Raw genomic sequence first — 13,077 nt, 5'->3', positions numbered from 1 at the left:
GTTGAGAGTAGCTGGTGCCAGCCCTGTTTTTCACAGCCCCATGAATTCTCCCCAAAGGAGAGGCAGCGTGACCGACGGTTAGGCACATGGACTCTGGACAGGCCGCCTGGATTTAGATTCCTGTTCTTACCCGAGCTGTGTGGCCTTGGGAAAGGAGCTGAACCTCTCTGTGCCTCAGTCTCCTCTGTAAAATGGGGACGAGAGTGGTTCTGGTCTCAGAAAGCTCCCGTGAGGACAAAGCCCGTTGGCGCAGACCATCTGGAACAGTCCCCAGCGGGCGTTGTTAATATTATCACCATCATCTTTTTTTTTTTTTTTTTCTGACAATGAGGACTCGGGGAGACACCTGGGCGCCCCAGGAAGCTGACTTGAGAGGGTTCATGGGAAGCCGGGGTCGGCCCACAGTTGGCTCAAGCAGGGAGAGGCGTTGTTTGAAGGACGGGCCCTGACAGCCCACCGCAGAGGGAGGATGCTGTAAATCTGGGTCAAAACGCGATTCATCTCTTCACACCTCGCTTGGCCGCTTTGACGAGGAACTCGTACTTTTCGAGAAGGGGCAACTTGTGTGGATGTGAGGGCGGGTGGGCCTTCGGGCTCGTTCATCGTCCACGCTGCTTGAGCAGAAGGCGGAGGGTGTGGGGGTGCGGAGGGGAGGTCGGGCCTCCGGGCTCCTGGTTACTGGGCGTCCTGCTGGCGTCTCGGTCTGCCCTGGGGCTTGTGACTCTTCCTCTGTCCTTGGGGGCTCTGCATCCTGGAAGCCACAGCCAGGCTCACGCTTTATTGGCACACACTCACACTCACTCGCACTCGCACACACGTATGCGCCGATCCGCCCGCAGCCATGAGAACGCCTAGCCTGGGGGGACCCGGACAGTCTTCCGTCCTCTGTCCCATGTCCTCTGCTTCCTCCTGCCCCAGAGATCTGCTTCTGCCATTACAGGTCCTTCGTCCCACGTGGCCGTGTGTGTGTGTGTGTGTATGTGCGCGTGCATGAGTGTGCGCGCACATGTGAGTGTGTGCGTGTGTGCTCCTCATGGAGACTGTCGCATCCCTGAGGGGTCTGTTCCCAGCTCCTGCAGGTGCCCCGCCTCCACCCGCCGCCGGGCCCCAGGCCCCAGCACAGCACCAGCAGGCGCGTTGGGGTGAGACTAACAAAGCCCCAACTCACATCAGCCGCGCAGTGTGACCGCACCGCACGGCGGCCGATCCGAAGGGTTAACCTGAAGCCTGTCAACGCACTCCTTGCCTGCTGACTTAAGGTCCTTGATCTGTAACAGAGCAAATTTGCTTCCTTTGAGCTTTGCAGACCTCTGGCCTTGGGGAATAAGGGCCCAGGACTTTCCCAGGCCACGGAGGCCAGCAAGTCCGCCTGACGGTCGCTGTGGGTTTCCGGTCAGCCTAGCTTTTTAACAAAGTGTTTTGTTTTGTTTCTAAGGTCACGCCAGTGACTGTCCTGACCTCCCTTTGCACATCTGTAAACCCTGGAGAGGACTCTTGGGGCGCCTGGGTGGCTCAGTCAGTTGAGCATCCGACTTTGGCTCAGGTCACCATCTCATGGCTCAGGTCACCATCTCATGAATCAGGAGCCCTGAATCAGGCTCTCTGCTGTCAGCACGGAGCCCGCTTCGGATCCTCTGCCCGCCCTCGCTCTGCCGCTTCCTACCGCTTGAGTGCTCTCTCTCTCAAATAAATAAACATTAAAAAAAAAAAAAAAGACCAAAACACTCTGGCACAACCTCCGAGCACCGAGATAACTCTGCAGCTGGTATCATCTGAGTCTGCGCGTAATCAAGAAATCGCTGTGCGCCCTTTAGAATTCTCTGGGCCAGGCAGAACCCTCCGGGGTGGCCTTTGGACAAGAGTCCACCTTCTCCTCGGGTGGCCGGCCTCCTGTGTAAGGTATGTCCTCCTTTCCCGTCAAAACTCTCCTCTGGAGTATTGGCCTTTCGAGCCACGAGCCACGGCAGCCAGACTTGGGGTGCAGTACCAGGAGGAGGGGGTGCACCGGTCGTGTGGCGCCTCGGGGCTACACGCTCCCTCTGTCCCCTGCTTCTGCTTCTCTTGTGGCTCCAGTCTGGCTCCAGAGCTGTTCCCTCCACGCAGAGGAGAGCATGGCGGTCAATGCCTCCGCCTGTCGATCCTTGCTGCTCCGCTCCCAGAGAAGGGCTGATTTTCTTTCTCCGTTTCGGGTGGAACACCCTGGGAGGGGGACCTAGGGGGCCCAGTGAGGGCACGTGCTGCCTCTGGGACCCAAAGAACACAGTGTCCCCCAGTGATGCCACGCGGGGCAGGAGGGCCATGAGCAGGGAGCCTGAGCTGATGTCTGTGCCTGGAGGGGGAGGGGAAGAGGGTATTTGTGGATGGGGGGGTCCCTGGAGACTCTGGGCCAAGTGCTAACCTTGGGAGGGGGCGGGGCTCTAGCCTTTCAGCAGGTGGAGGCAAAGGGAACAATGGAATGTTCTCTTTGGCCTCTTCAGGCTCTCTCTGCTCTCTCTGCTCTCATTCAATCATTCATTCACCCAACAAACAATTATTTAAAAAAATACCCTGAGTCAGGCCTGGAGAAAAGCTCTGGGGACTTCTGAGAATAGGACAGAAGCGTTCCTGCCTGCGAGGTAGAGGGAGGGCGAGGCGGGGGCCCACGTCAGTGCCCCACCAACTGCTAACCCTGTGAAGACACATTCAGTAAGGATAATGGAAGAAATCGTGGGGACAGGAGTAACAAGGAGGGGTGGGAAGGGCCACTCAGCTAGCAGTGGGGACAGCCTTACTGAGGAGGGACAAATCCTCACGCCTAGGCTGCGAAGGGCCCAGGGGTTAAGGGCAGAGCAGAGCAGAGGGAACAGCGTGCCTGAGGTCCCCGTGGTGGGCAAGGACCTTGCCAAGTTCATGGTGCCATGAGCCAAGTGAGTGAGGGGGAAGCTGGCAGGGATGAGGCCGGATGGAGCAGGGTCCTAGGGGTCCTGTGAGAACCCACAGAGGCTGGGGGGGCCCGTGGAGGGTTTCCTGCGGGGGACTGGCATGAGCCCTGGAGAGCACACCGTGAACAGTTGCTGTGGGGGGGAGGGGCGGGGCCAGGAGCAGGGCCAGGGACCAGCGAGGAGCTGCTACCCACGGAGGGGTGACCATGGCTTGGGTGGCGGCAGAGGTGAGGACAGACACGGATGGATGGGAGGTGCGTTTTGGGGAGGGAGGCAGTGGGACTTGGTGACGAGTGGTGACAGAAGGAGGGTTCAAGGGCAACTCCCAGCGTTCTGGATTCAACACTGACCGGAGAGCGGGCCATCTAGGGTCTGGGGGAAGGTCACAGCTTCCCTGCGGGCCATGTTGAGGTCCTGGCACCAGGGAGGCAGCACAGCACTTATAGGCTCACAGTGGCTGAGAGAAGGGTCCTGCTTACCACACAGATGACCCCCGTCCTGGAAGCCTGGCTGGAGGGGCCTGGGAAAGTCCAGGTGACCGCTCTGGCCACAGTGTCCCCACGTGGCTCCTGATGCAGCTGGGAGATGAGAGTGGCTTCTCTAGACAGGCACACCTGGTGCTGCCCAAATGCCGTGTTTTATTTTTTTTAAACAACATTTTTTTTAAAATGTTTTATTTATTTCTAGGAGAGAGAGAGAGAGAGACAGCGTGAGCAGGGGAGGGTCAGAGAGAGAGGCAGTCACAGACTGAAACAGGCTCCAGGCTCTGAGCTGGCAGTCAGCACAGAGCCCGACACGGGGCTCGAACCTACGAAACGCGAGATCATGACCCAAGCGAAAGTCGGACGCTTAACCGACTAAGCCACCCAGGCGCCCCCCAAATGCCGTGTTTTAAACAAGAGAGCCAACATCGGATATTTTGAAGATTTCAACATAAAAATTGTGACCTCTGACTTAAAAACACATGGGAGGTGTGGCAATCCTGGGCTCAAGCTTCGGGGTGATGCTGTCTGGACCCGAGTGGCCTTGGCATCCCCCCTCCCCTGCCGGGGCTGAGCCCTATCCTGCGCCTGCCCGCTGGACTCTCCCCTCCACCTCCCCATCTCCCCAGATGTTTGACTTTGCAACTGTCACTCACCCCTTGGGGAAGAGATGTCACCCATCCCGGTGAATCCCCAGCAGGCGGGCGAGCAGAAAACCTCAGTCTTCCTTGGCTCTTCCTATCTTTCAAGTTCCATCCTGACCTGTCAGCAAATCCAAGGGGCTCCATCCAAACCCCGCCCTTCCTCCGACTACTTCTCCACATGGGGTACCGCTGGCCCCCTGGCGGAACCCGGACACCCACCTCCCCGCCCCCCCAGCCCCGCAGCCCTGTCCCCCATTCTCCATTCCCAGGCAGGGCCATCTTTCAGAATCTGCGTCAGATCACATCAGCCCTTGATCGAAACCTTGCAGGCCCCTTCTCACCTAGGATCCAAGCAACATGTCCCACCCCTGCCACCAGCCCTGGAGACCCGCCCTGTCGCTTGTGTGACCCCTTTGCCACCCTGCATAGGCCCCAGGGCCACCTTGTCAGGTGGATGTGGCCTTAGGACCTGAGCTGGGGGCTGTTCAAGGGAGCGAAATGCCACTGCCATCAACAATAAGGATGTGTCACATGATATTGAGCTGAAAGAAGTAAGCAGCAGAAGACCAGGGTCTCCCTGCTGGTGTCACATGTAGCACACGGCTGAGGGGCGCGTGAGCAGCCGCGCACACACACAGGAAGACCAGAGAATGCAGGAAGCAGTTACGGGGGATGGGCACATGTCCTTGTTCCGAGGACAAGGAAGGGCCCGTTTCTTGTACACAGGGTTTGTTTGACTATAATTTTTACATCTGATTACAGTTTTTTTGAGGACAATTGACCGCGCATATTGAAGTATAGAATTTAATGGTTTTCAACGTACGTACACACCTAGGAACGTTCTCCATAATCAGGATAAATGAACATGTCCATCACCCCGGAGTCACTGTCACAACTTTGAAATCCCTCCTTCCCTCCCCTCCCCTTGTCTTGAGCACCCACAGATGGGCTTTCTGGGCCCCAGATCATTTTCTAGTGCTCTATATACATAGATTTTATATGAATCGTAATTCATTGCATAGATAGACTAAAATCTGTCTGCTCGCCCGTTGATTGACGTTTGGGTGGTTTCCAGCTTCTGGAAGTTGCAAATAAGCAACTTAAGCCGCGAGGACCATTCACGTGCACGTCCTCGTATGGGCTCAGTCTTCCATTTCTTCTGGGAGGAAATATTTAGAAGCAGAGCAGTTGGGTGATATGATTGGCGTGTGTGTAACTTTTTAAGACACCGCCACCCTGTTTTCCAAAGGGCCCGTGCCGTTTCACGTTCCCGCAGTCGCCCCACAATCTGAGCAACACCTGGTCTTTTAAATCGTTGCCATTCTGGTGGGTACATGGTGGCACTTGTTGTGGTTCACATTCAACGATGTGACTCCTCTTTGCACGTGCCTGCTTGTCGTCTGGGTAGTCTCTCTGGTGAAGCATCTGTTCAAACCTTTAGCCTGTTTTAAAATTGGAGTCTCTTTTATATTATTAAAAAAAATTTGTTCCAACTTTTCCAGAGAGTGTGTGTGTGAGTGGGGGAGGGTCAGAGAGAGAAGGAGACACAGAATCTGAAGCAGGTTCCAGGGTCTGAGCTAGCTGTCAGCACAGAGCCCGATGCGGGGCTCGAACCCATGAACTGTGAGATCATGACCTGAGCCGAAGTCGGACGCTTAACCGACTGAGCCACCCAGGCAGCCCTAGAAATGCCAGTGATTTTTGTACCACCTATAACCTTGCTAAACTCATTTCTTAGCTCTAATAACAGTTTTGTAGATTTCTTAGGATTTTCTGTAATTTTGTCATCTGCAAATTAAAAAGGTTTGTGCCTTCCTTTCTTATTTACTCCTTGTCTTTTATTTATTTTTTTCTTTCCTTATTGCCCTGACTAGAACCAATATTGGACAGAAGTGGTGAGAGCGGAAATTCTAGCTTCATTCCTGATCTTGACAGGAAGGTACTCAGTCTTTCACTATCAAGTATGATATTACCTGTAGGTTTTTCATAGAGGTCCTTTATCAGGCTGAAAAAATTCACTAGTTTTCCTAATTTGCTAAATGTTGTTTATCAGGAACGGATGCTGAATTTTGTCAGGTGCACTTCCTGTGTCTATTGAGATGGTCATATGATTTTTCTTCTATAGTTTGTCAATAATTTAGTTTGTTAATCTTGATTTTTGAATGCTAAAACAACGTTGTATTCCACACCATCACGATGTGTGACGGATTAAACTCCACTCCATCACGATGCGTCGTCCTTCTTAACATAATGTTGGATTTAATTTTCTAAATGTTTGTTAAGAATTTTTGTCTCTTAGGGGTGACTGGATGGCTCAATTGATTAAGCGTCTGACTTCGGCTCAGGTCATGATCTCGGAGTTCATGAATTCAAGCCCTGCGTCAGACTCGGTGCTGACAGCTTGGAGCCTGGAGCCTGCTTCGGATTCTGTCTCCCTCTCTTTATGACCCTCCCCTGCACTCGCTCCCGCTCTCTCTCTGTCTCTCTCTCAAAAATAAATTAACATAAAAAAAAGAATTGTGTCTTTAAAAAAAGAATTTTTGTGTCTATGTTTATAAAAGATATTGGTTTACAGTTTTCTTGTTATATCTTCTGATTTTGGAATCTGGGTAATGCTGGCCTCAAGGAATGAACTGGGAAGTGTTATCTTTTTTTCAAGCTTCTGAGAGATTTTGGGCATAACTAGTATTTTTTTTTTTTTTTTTTTTTGCTTAGATGTTTGGCAGGATTCACCAGTGAAGCCATCTGGGCCTGGAGTTTCCTCTGTGGGAAGGTTTCAAACCACAACTTCAATTTCTTTAACAGAATAGGGCTAATGATGTTATCTATTTCTTCTTAAGCAAGCTTTGCTCATTTGTAACCTTCAGAAATTTGTGAATTTCATCTAAGTTGTCAAATTTGTTCGTAAAATGTTGCTTGTAATATTCCCTATCATTTTAATGTCTGCAGGATTGGTGATGATGTTTCTTTTCCACTCTTGGTATGTAATGTGTATCCTTCCTTCCTTCCTTCCTCCCCCCCTTCCTTCTCTCTCTCTTTCTTTCTTTCTTTCTTTTCTTTCTTTCTTTCTTTCTTCCTGATCAGTATGCCCAGAGATTTATAAATTTTATTGACTTCCCAAAGAACCAGCCTCATGTTTCATTAATTTTCTTTACCATTTTCTATCTCTCCAATTTCTATTTATTATTTCCTTTCCTTCACCTACTTTAGTTTTAATTACCTCTTCTTTTTCTAGTTTCTTAAGGTGGAAGCTGACGTATCTGCGGCTTTCTTCCTCTCTAATGTAATCATTTAATGACACAAATTCCCCTTGAATCACTTGTCTGGCTTCATCCTGCAAATTTCGATATGTCATCTTTTAAAATTCTCATTCAATTCAAAATATTTTCTAATTTCCTTTGTGATTTCTCCTTTAGCCCAGGTGTTATTTAGAAGTGTGTTTGAAGGAGTTTTCTAGTATCACTCTGTTACTGATTTCTAATTGATCTCCACGAGGATCCAAGAACATACCTCCTATGCGTTGAATGTTTAAAAATGTATTACATGTGAAGCAAGACTAGGGACCTGTAGTAGCCTGTTGGCGGGGGAAGTGTGATTTTCATCATGAGCCACCAGAGGGTTTTAAGCAGACGGGGCAGTGGGGGGAGGGAGGTATGATTTGAATGGTGTTTGATTAGCCTGGTGTGCATTGGATGTGACTCAGGGGGAGGGGGATGCCTGGGGCTCGAGGTTTCCCTGGGGCTTGAGACCATTTAGGAGTGGGCAGTTGTCTGGAGGGTCTGGATCTCCAGGGAAGGGTATGGGAGTAACTTTGTGACAGGGCTGCCCTCCAGTGTCAGGCTTGGAGGGCTGGGGGTGAGGGTGAGGAGCCCGGTGTGCTGGAAAGAGCCCTGGATTGGGAGCTGGGCCAGGGATCAGCTGTGTGACTCCAAGCATGTCACTCCACCTCTCTGAGCTTCAGTTTCCTCACCTCTAAAATAAGTGGTGAGCCTCCACGATCCCACAGTTTAGTGGCATGGGCTACTGCCAGCACAGGGAGGGTCTTTGCGTGAATTAGGCAACGGTGACCCAGTGAGATAGACAGCCAGCCAAAGGGGGCTCCTTGTGGGGTAAGGCCTCAAGTTAAAGCCTGATATTACAGGCTACTTTGACACGTAGGGTAACCAGGAGGATCTCCAATGGCCGAAATGCAAGTCCCGTCCCACCTGCTCTTGCGGATTGGGTCCTATAGCAAATAACATTTTTTTTTTAATGTTTTATTTATTTCTGAGAGAGAGAGAGAGAGACAGCATGAGCAGGGGAGGGTCAGAGAGAGAGGGAGACACAGAATCAGAAGCAGGCTCCAGGCTCCGAGCTAGCTGTCAGCACTGAGCCCAATGTGGGGCTCGAACCCACGAACCGTGAGATCATAACCTGAGCCGAAGTCGGACGCTTAACCGACCGAGCCCCCCAGGCGCCCCGCAAATAACATTTTTCATCAAGCATCCAGGAGCCCTTTCTATTATGTCTATTACTGTTATTTCTATTCAGAGCCCTGTCACGGGTGGGATTCCTCAGACAAGCCGATCACATCCTCCCTTGGGAACCAGGGCTCACTCTGCCTTCTCGATGCTACAAAGCCTGCCTCCCACAGCCCCTGGTGGTCCACGCTGTTCCTGCCGCAGCCCCCCGTGCCCTGCACGGTGCGTGGCACGGCCACCCCACCCTGGGCCATGAGCACCTGTAAGTAACGAATGCTGCTGGTCTGAGGCACCTAGCGTCAGGCCATCCCCGTAATGGGTGGGAAGTAAGAGGGAATGAAAACTACTCCTTTCTGCCCAGTGTAGCCTGGGCTGGATTTCAGCCCCCACGTGCCTCCTTCAGCTGGTGTCTTGGGCAGCGCACAACCTGAACACCTGTACCCGGCAGCCCTGTTAGCAGGTTCTATTTGTTGGACTCTCGACTGTGCTAAGATCTGCTAACCCTGTCACTACCCCCACCCCCTACCCCACCCTGTGGAGGTAGGTTCCATGATCATTTCCATTTTACAGATGAGGACTCTGCGAAGAGTGGAGGAGGGAGATTGGAGCCTAGGTCTGTTTGGACACGCCCCTTTCTGTTCTGTGGTCCACTCTGGTAGCCAGGAGGTGAGAACACTGCGGTGCACGGGTCAGTGAAGCGAGTCAGGAGAGTCAGGAGCTCTGAGTGAAGGTGTGGAGACGGGAGCCTGGTGGGAAGGAGAAAGGACTCGTCGTGTTAGTGGGTGTGGACGCGATCAGCCAGTGGGCTCAGCTCTGCAGGGCTGAGGTGAGGGGAGAAGAGAAGGGAGGGGGAGAGCAGCCCTCAGCCACAGCCACCCAGCCCCGGCCCCACCAAACTCTTGAGGTTCTTCTGATTTCTTCCACCCTCAGCTGGCGAGGAGGCAGTGCCCTCCGTGGGGATTTTTGGCCAAAGGGGTTCCACACAGGCAGAATTTCTAGAACGAGGTACTCTCTGTAATGACCACCTGTCTCCGGTTGCCCTTGGCTGCTGCCGATTTCCTAGGATAATCAAAAGACAGAGCAGTGGTGTCTGGTGACATGGCTGAGGGGCTTGGAGGGCAGAGCTGGGGGTCAAGTCTCACGAGAACGTAAGCTCTATGAGATTACGGTTTATTTTCTGCCATGTGTCCAAAGCATAAGTCAGTGCCTGAAACATAGTAGGTCCCCCCAAAAGTGAAAGAGTAAGTTAAGTCCGGCTTCCCTGCTCCTTGGCTGAGCGTCCTTAGGCAAGTTACATGACCCGTCTGTGCCTTCATTTGCTTGGCAGTGAAACTGACCATAACAGCACCGTGCGGGGCTGTTGTCTGGATGAAATGAGATGCTATAATAAAACAGTAAGGGTCCCCGAAGCACCAGCTGTTCTTATTACTATTATTAGCATGACCTCGGTTCGTGCTCAGCCTGTGACCACCCTCCCCAAGGACGCGGCAGCCACACTCCCGGGGCTGGCGCTGAGGGCCAGGCACTCTCCTCGGGGCTTTAATGTCGTAACTTCAACCTGAAAACCGCTCTTTGAGCTTGGCTGGGTTTTTGTTTGGTTTCGTTAACGCCCATTTGACAAATGAGGAACGAGAAGCTTAGTGGTGATTCTAGCCATAAAATAAACTCCAGGAACGTTCCCTCACCCCTGTGCTCTCACAGGACAAGACCCGAGAGTCGCACGATCTGTTGCAGTTTGGTGTGAGAGGCGAGCGAGTGCCTGGGTGGCAGGGATTCAGCCCCAGGCAGCCCGCTGGGTGCAGTCAGGCTCATAACCATTACGTTTTCCCGCCAAAGGGACCGTCGCGTTCTACCTGTGAGACCTTGGATCAGCCCCTTCATCTCTCTGAGCCTTCGGTAAACGGGGGTGGAAGTAGTCTCTTCCTGGCGGTGCGGTTTCAGACGCAAGCCCGATGGCCCCCCGGGTCGCTGCCCTGTGGCACTGGGCGCGCTGTCAGCACTCAGCCACGTGGGCGCTATCTCGCCGACCAGCTCAGCCCAGCTCCTGCCCTCCTGGTCCCCCACGATCTCCCTGCCCCCTTGGGCTGTCCTGTCCCGGGGCTGAGGGGAGCCTGTCCCCACAGCTGCAGCCCTGCCCAGCGACATCCTGGAAGCCCAGCCCCACTCCCAGGGTGGCGCGGGGGTCACTCACTGATTCTCCAGGTCCTGCATGGTGTCGGGAAGTGGGAATCCCCGGGTCTCCGGGAGGAAGAACAGAATGAGGCTGGAGGCGATGGGAAGAACTCCGTAGACAACGGGGGCGAGCAGGGGCTGAGTCATCCTGATCAGGGGGCCTATCACAGACCCCAGGCGACCCCCCGCCTGCACGAAGCCGTCTGCTGTCATCCTGTGGGTGAGAGGGCCCAGACCCTTGCTGCCGCTGCCCTTTTCGTGAAGGGGGCTTTACGGGGTGGGGCGGGGGGGGTGGCAGTGGCTGGGCCAGGGGTGCCAGGCGAGGGAAAGCTGGGGTAAGGGAGCCACACTCCTCGAGGTCTCTCCTAACACTACCTCCTCCATGGAGCCCACAGAGATTTTCCCATCCACTGGGGGCCTCTGCTTCCTGAGAACACCCAGGGTCCTGTCCTTCATGGATGCTCTAGGGCCCACACCATTTCTCCTGGCCTTAGGTATGCGGGGGGCTTGCCTAGGGGGCTCCGGGGCACTGAGCTCTCGACTCAGGCTTTCTATACGGTATCAACCAAATCAGTACATGAGTGTCCAAAACATGAATCGAAGAATGGACAAGTGTGTAAGTTGAGGGAGTGAGCACCACGATGAGAGAAAGAGCCCTGGCCTAGGACTCCCAGATACTGGGTCCAGTCTCACCCTTCCACGAGTAGGGCCTTGAGCCTCAGTTTACCCAACCATCCGAGGTGGAGATGCTTTCACTCTAAGCCACTGGGGTTTTCCCATCCGTGTCCCGTGGAGCCCTGGGGCTGTTCCAAGGTGACTTGGGGCTCTCTTGGGGCCGGGAGGGGACAGTGGGAAGCAAGTGGGGGAGGGGCACGTCTCACTAGGGCAGCTCTTGGTCTCCTCGCTGAGGGTTCTTAAAAGACTTCACCCGAACAGAGGGTTCTGGGGTTCAAAACGGTTTCTGATCGCAGGCCTGGAGGCCCAGTGAGGGCTCCGTGGCACCGTCGCCTTCCGAGTGGCGGCCCTGGGGGAATGCTTCTCAAAGGATGAGCCTTTGGGGGAAGAAAGAAAGCTGGGGCCAGGGGCCTCCTCTCTCCCTGCTGTGTGTGCCCGGGTGCCCAGCCCCCTCTTTGCCCTCCCGGCTGGCCTTCCCAGGGACGTCCCTGCCTTGCGCACCCTGGGCCTGGCCCCCACCCCCGCCCCCTTCAGGCCCAGCCTACCGCAGTGCGGTTGGGTAGAGTTCCGACTTGTAGATAGAAACACAGGTGAAGATTATGCCAAAACATCCCCTTCCCAGCACAGCAAAGACCACACGCAGGGTCTGCAAATCTGGGCAGAGGAAGAGGGCGTCAGTGGGGTCTGCCCGAGGGGGTCCCTGGTCAGCCTGCTGTGGAGGCGCTGGGTTCTCCCGCAAGGCTTCCTTGACTGCACCCAGGGGCCCCGTGGTGTCGACTTGGTGCCCACGGGGACTGGGGGCAAGATGACATCACGGTAGGTGGGTAGGTGGGGTGGGGTGGGAGGGGCGCGCGGGGCCAGAGCCCAGCCAGGCCTGGGGCGGCTCAGGATGGCTCTCAGCCCGCCTGTGGGAGCTCTGGCTTTCACGGGGCGCCCTAGCCAGGAAGCTGAGACCCGCGCCACCCTCGGTCCGTGGGCCGGGCCTCGGTTTTCCNAGGTGGGTAGGTGGGGTGGGGGGGGAGGGGCGCGCGGGGCCAGAGCCCAGCCAGGCCTGGGGCGGCTCAGGATGGCTCTCAGCCCGCCTGTGGGAGCTCTGGCTTTCACGGGGCGCCCTAGCCAGGAAGCTGAGACCCGCGCCACCCTCGGTCCGTGGGCCGGGCCTCGGTTTTCCCTCCCACATTGTCATGAAGGGTCTCATAAGCTGTCACACACCCGCTGGGCACTGCCTCTTGCTGCGCGTTTGGGCTCATGGCAGACCCTCAACGCCAACTCAGCCCCTCCTGGCCGCTGGCCGCCCCTCTGCCTCCCTCCTGGCTTTGCTGCCTTGCCTGTCCCCATCCCGCCACCAGCCTCTCTGCCTTGAGCCATAAAAGGGGGCCTGAGAGGGTTTTGCAGGGCGTCACTTAGCAAGAGAAGAGAAAGACAAGGGCCCTCCAGCAGTGGGCACACAAATGCCTCTTGAACGAGAAGCACCAGGGAAGCACCAGGGGCTGCCAGGCTCGGTGTTCCCACCTCCCTGCAAGCCACCTAGAGCCTCTCACAGCCTCCCCCTCCTCCCAGCTCCTTCCCAGCCTCTGGCCTCAAGTCTGGTCTGAGCCCTGGCCCGGTCACTTGCTAGCTGAGTGACCTTGGGCTCTTGGCTTCAACCTCTCAAAACCTCAGTTGCCTTGGGAGAATGGGTGGGGGGCCGATGGGGGGGGCGGATGCCCGAGGTGATATGGGA

General features: G+C 54.9%; 1 protein-coding gene across 1 annotated transcript in view; it reads right to left on the bottom strand.

The window, feature by feature from the left end:
- Positions 1-8,318: 8,318 nt before the first annotated feature.
- Positions 8,319-13,077, bottom strand: part of SLC22A11 (solute carrier family 22 member 11) — a 14,332-nt gene continuing 9,573 nt past the window's right edge. Inside the window, 2 exon segments of the mRNA XM_077759727.1 lie at positions 8,319-9,566; positions 10,699-10,893. Coding sequence (XP_077615853.1) covers positions 9,503-9,566; positions 10,699-10,893 — 259 coding nt within the window. The 3' untranslated portion in view covers positions 8,319-9,502.

This window comes from Crocuta crocuta, unplaced genomic scaffold (assembly GCF_008692635.1).
Source record: "Crocuta crocuta isolate KB4526 unplaced genomic scaffold, BGI_CrCroc_1.0 scaffold53, whole genome shotgun sequence".
NCBI lineage: Eukaryota > Metazoa > Chordata > Mammalia > Carnivora > Hyaenidae > Crocuta > Crocuta crocuta.
This window is presented reverse-complemented; position numbering and strand designations above follow the sequence as displayed.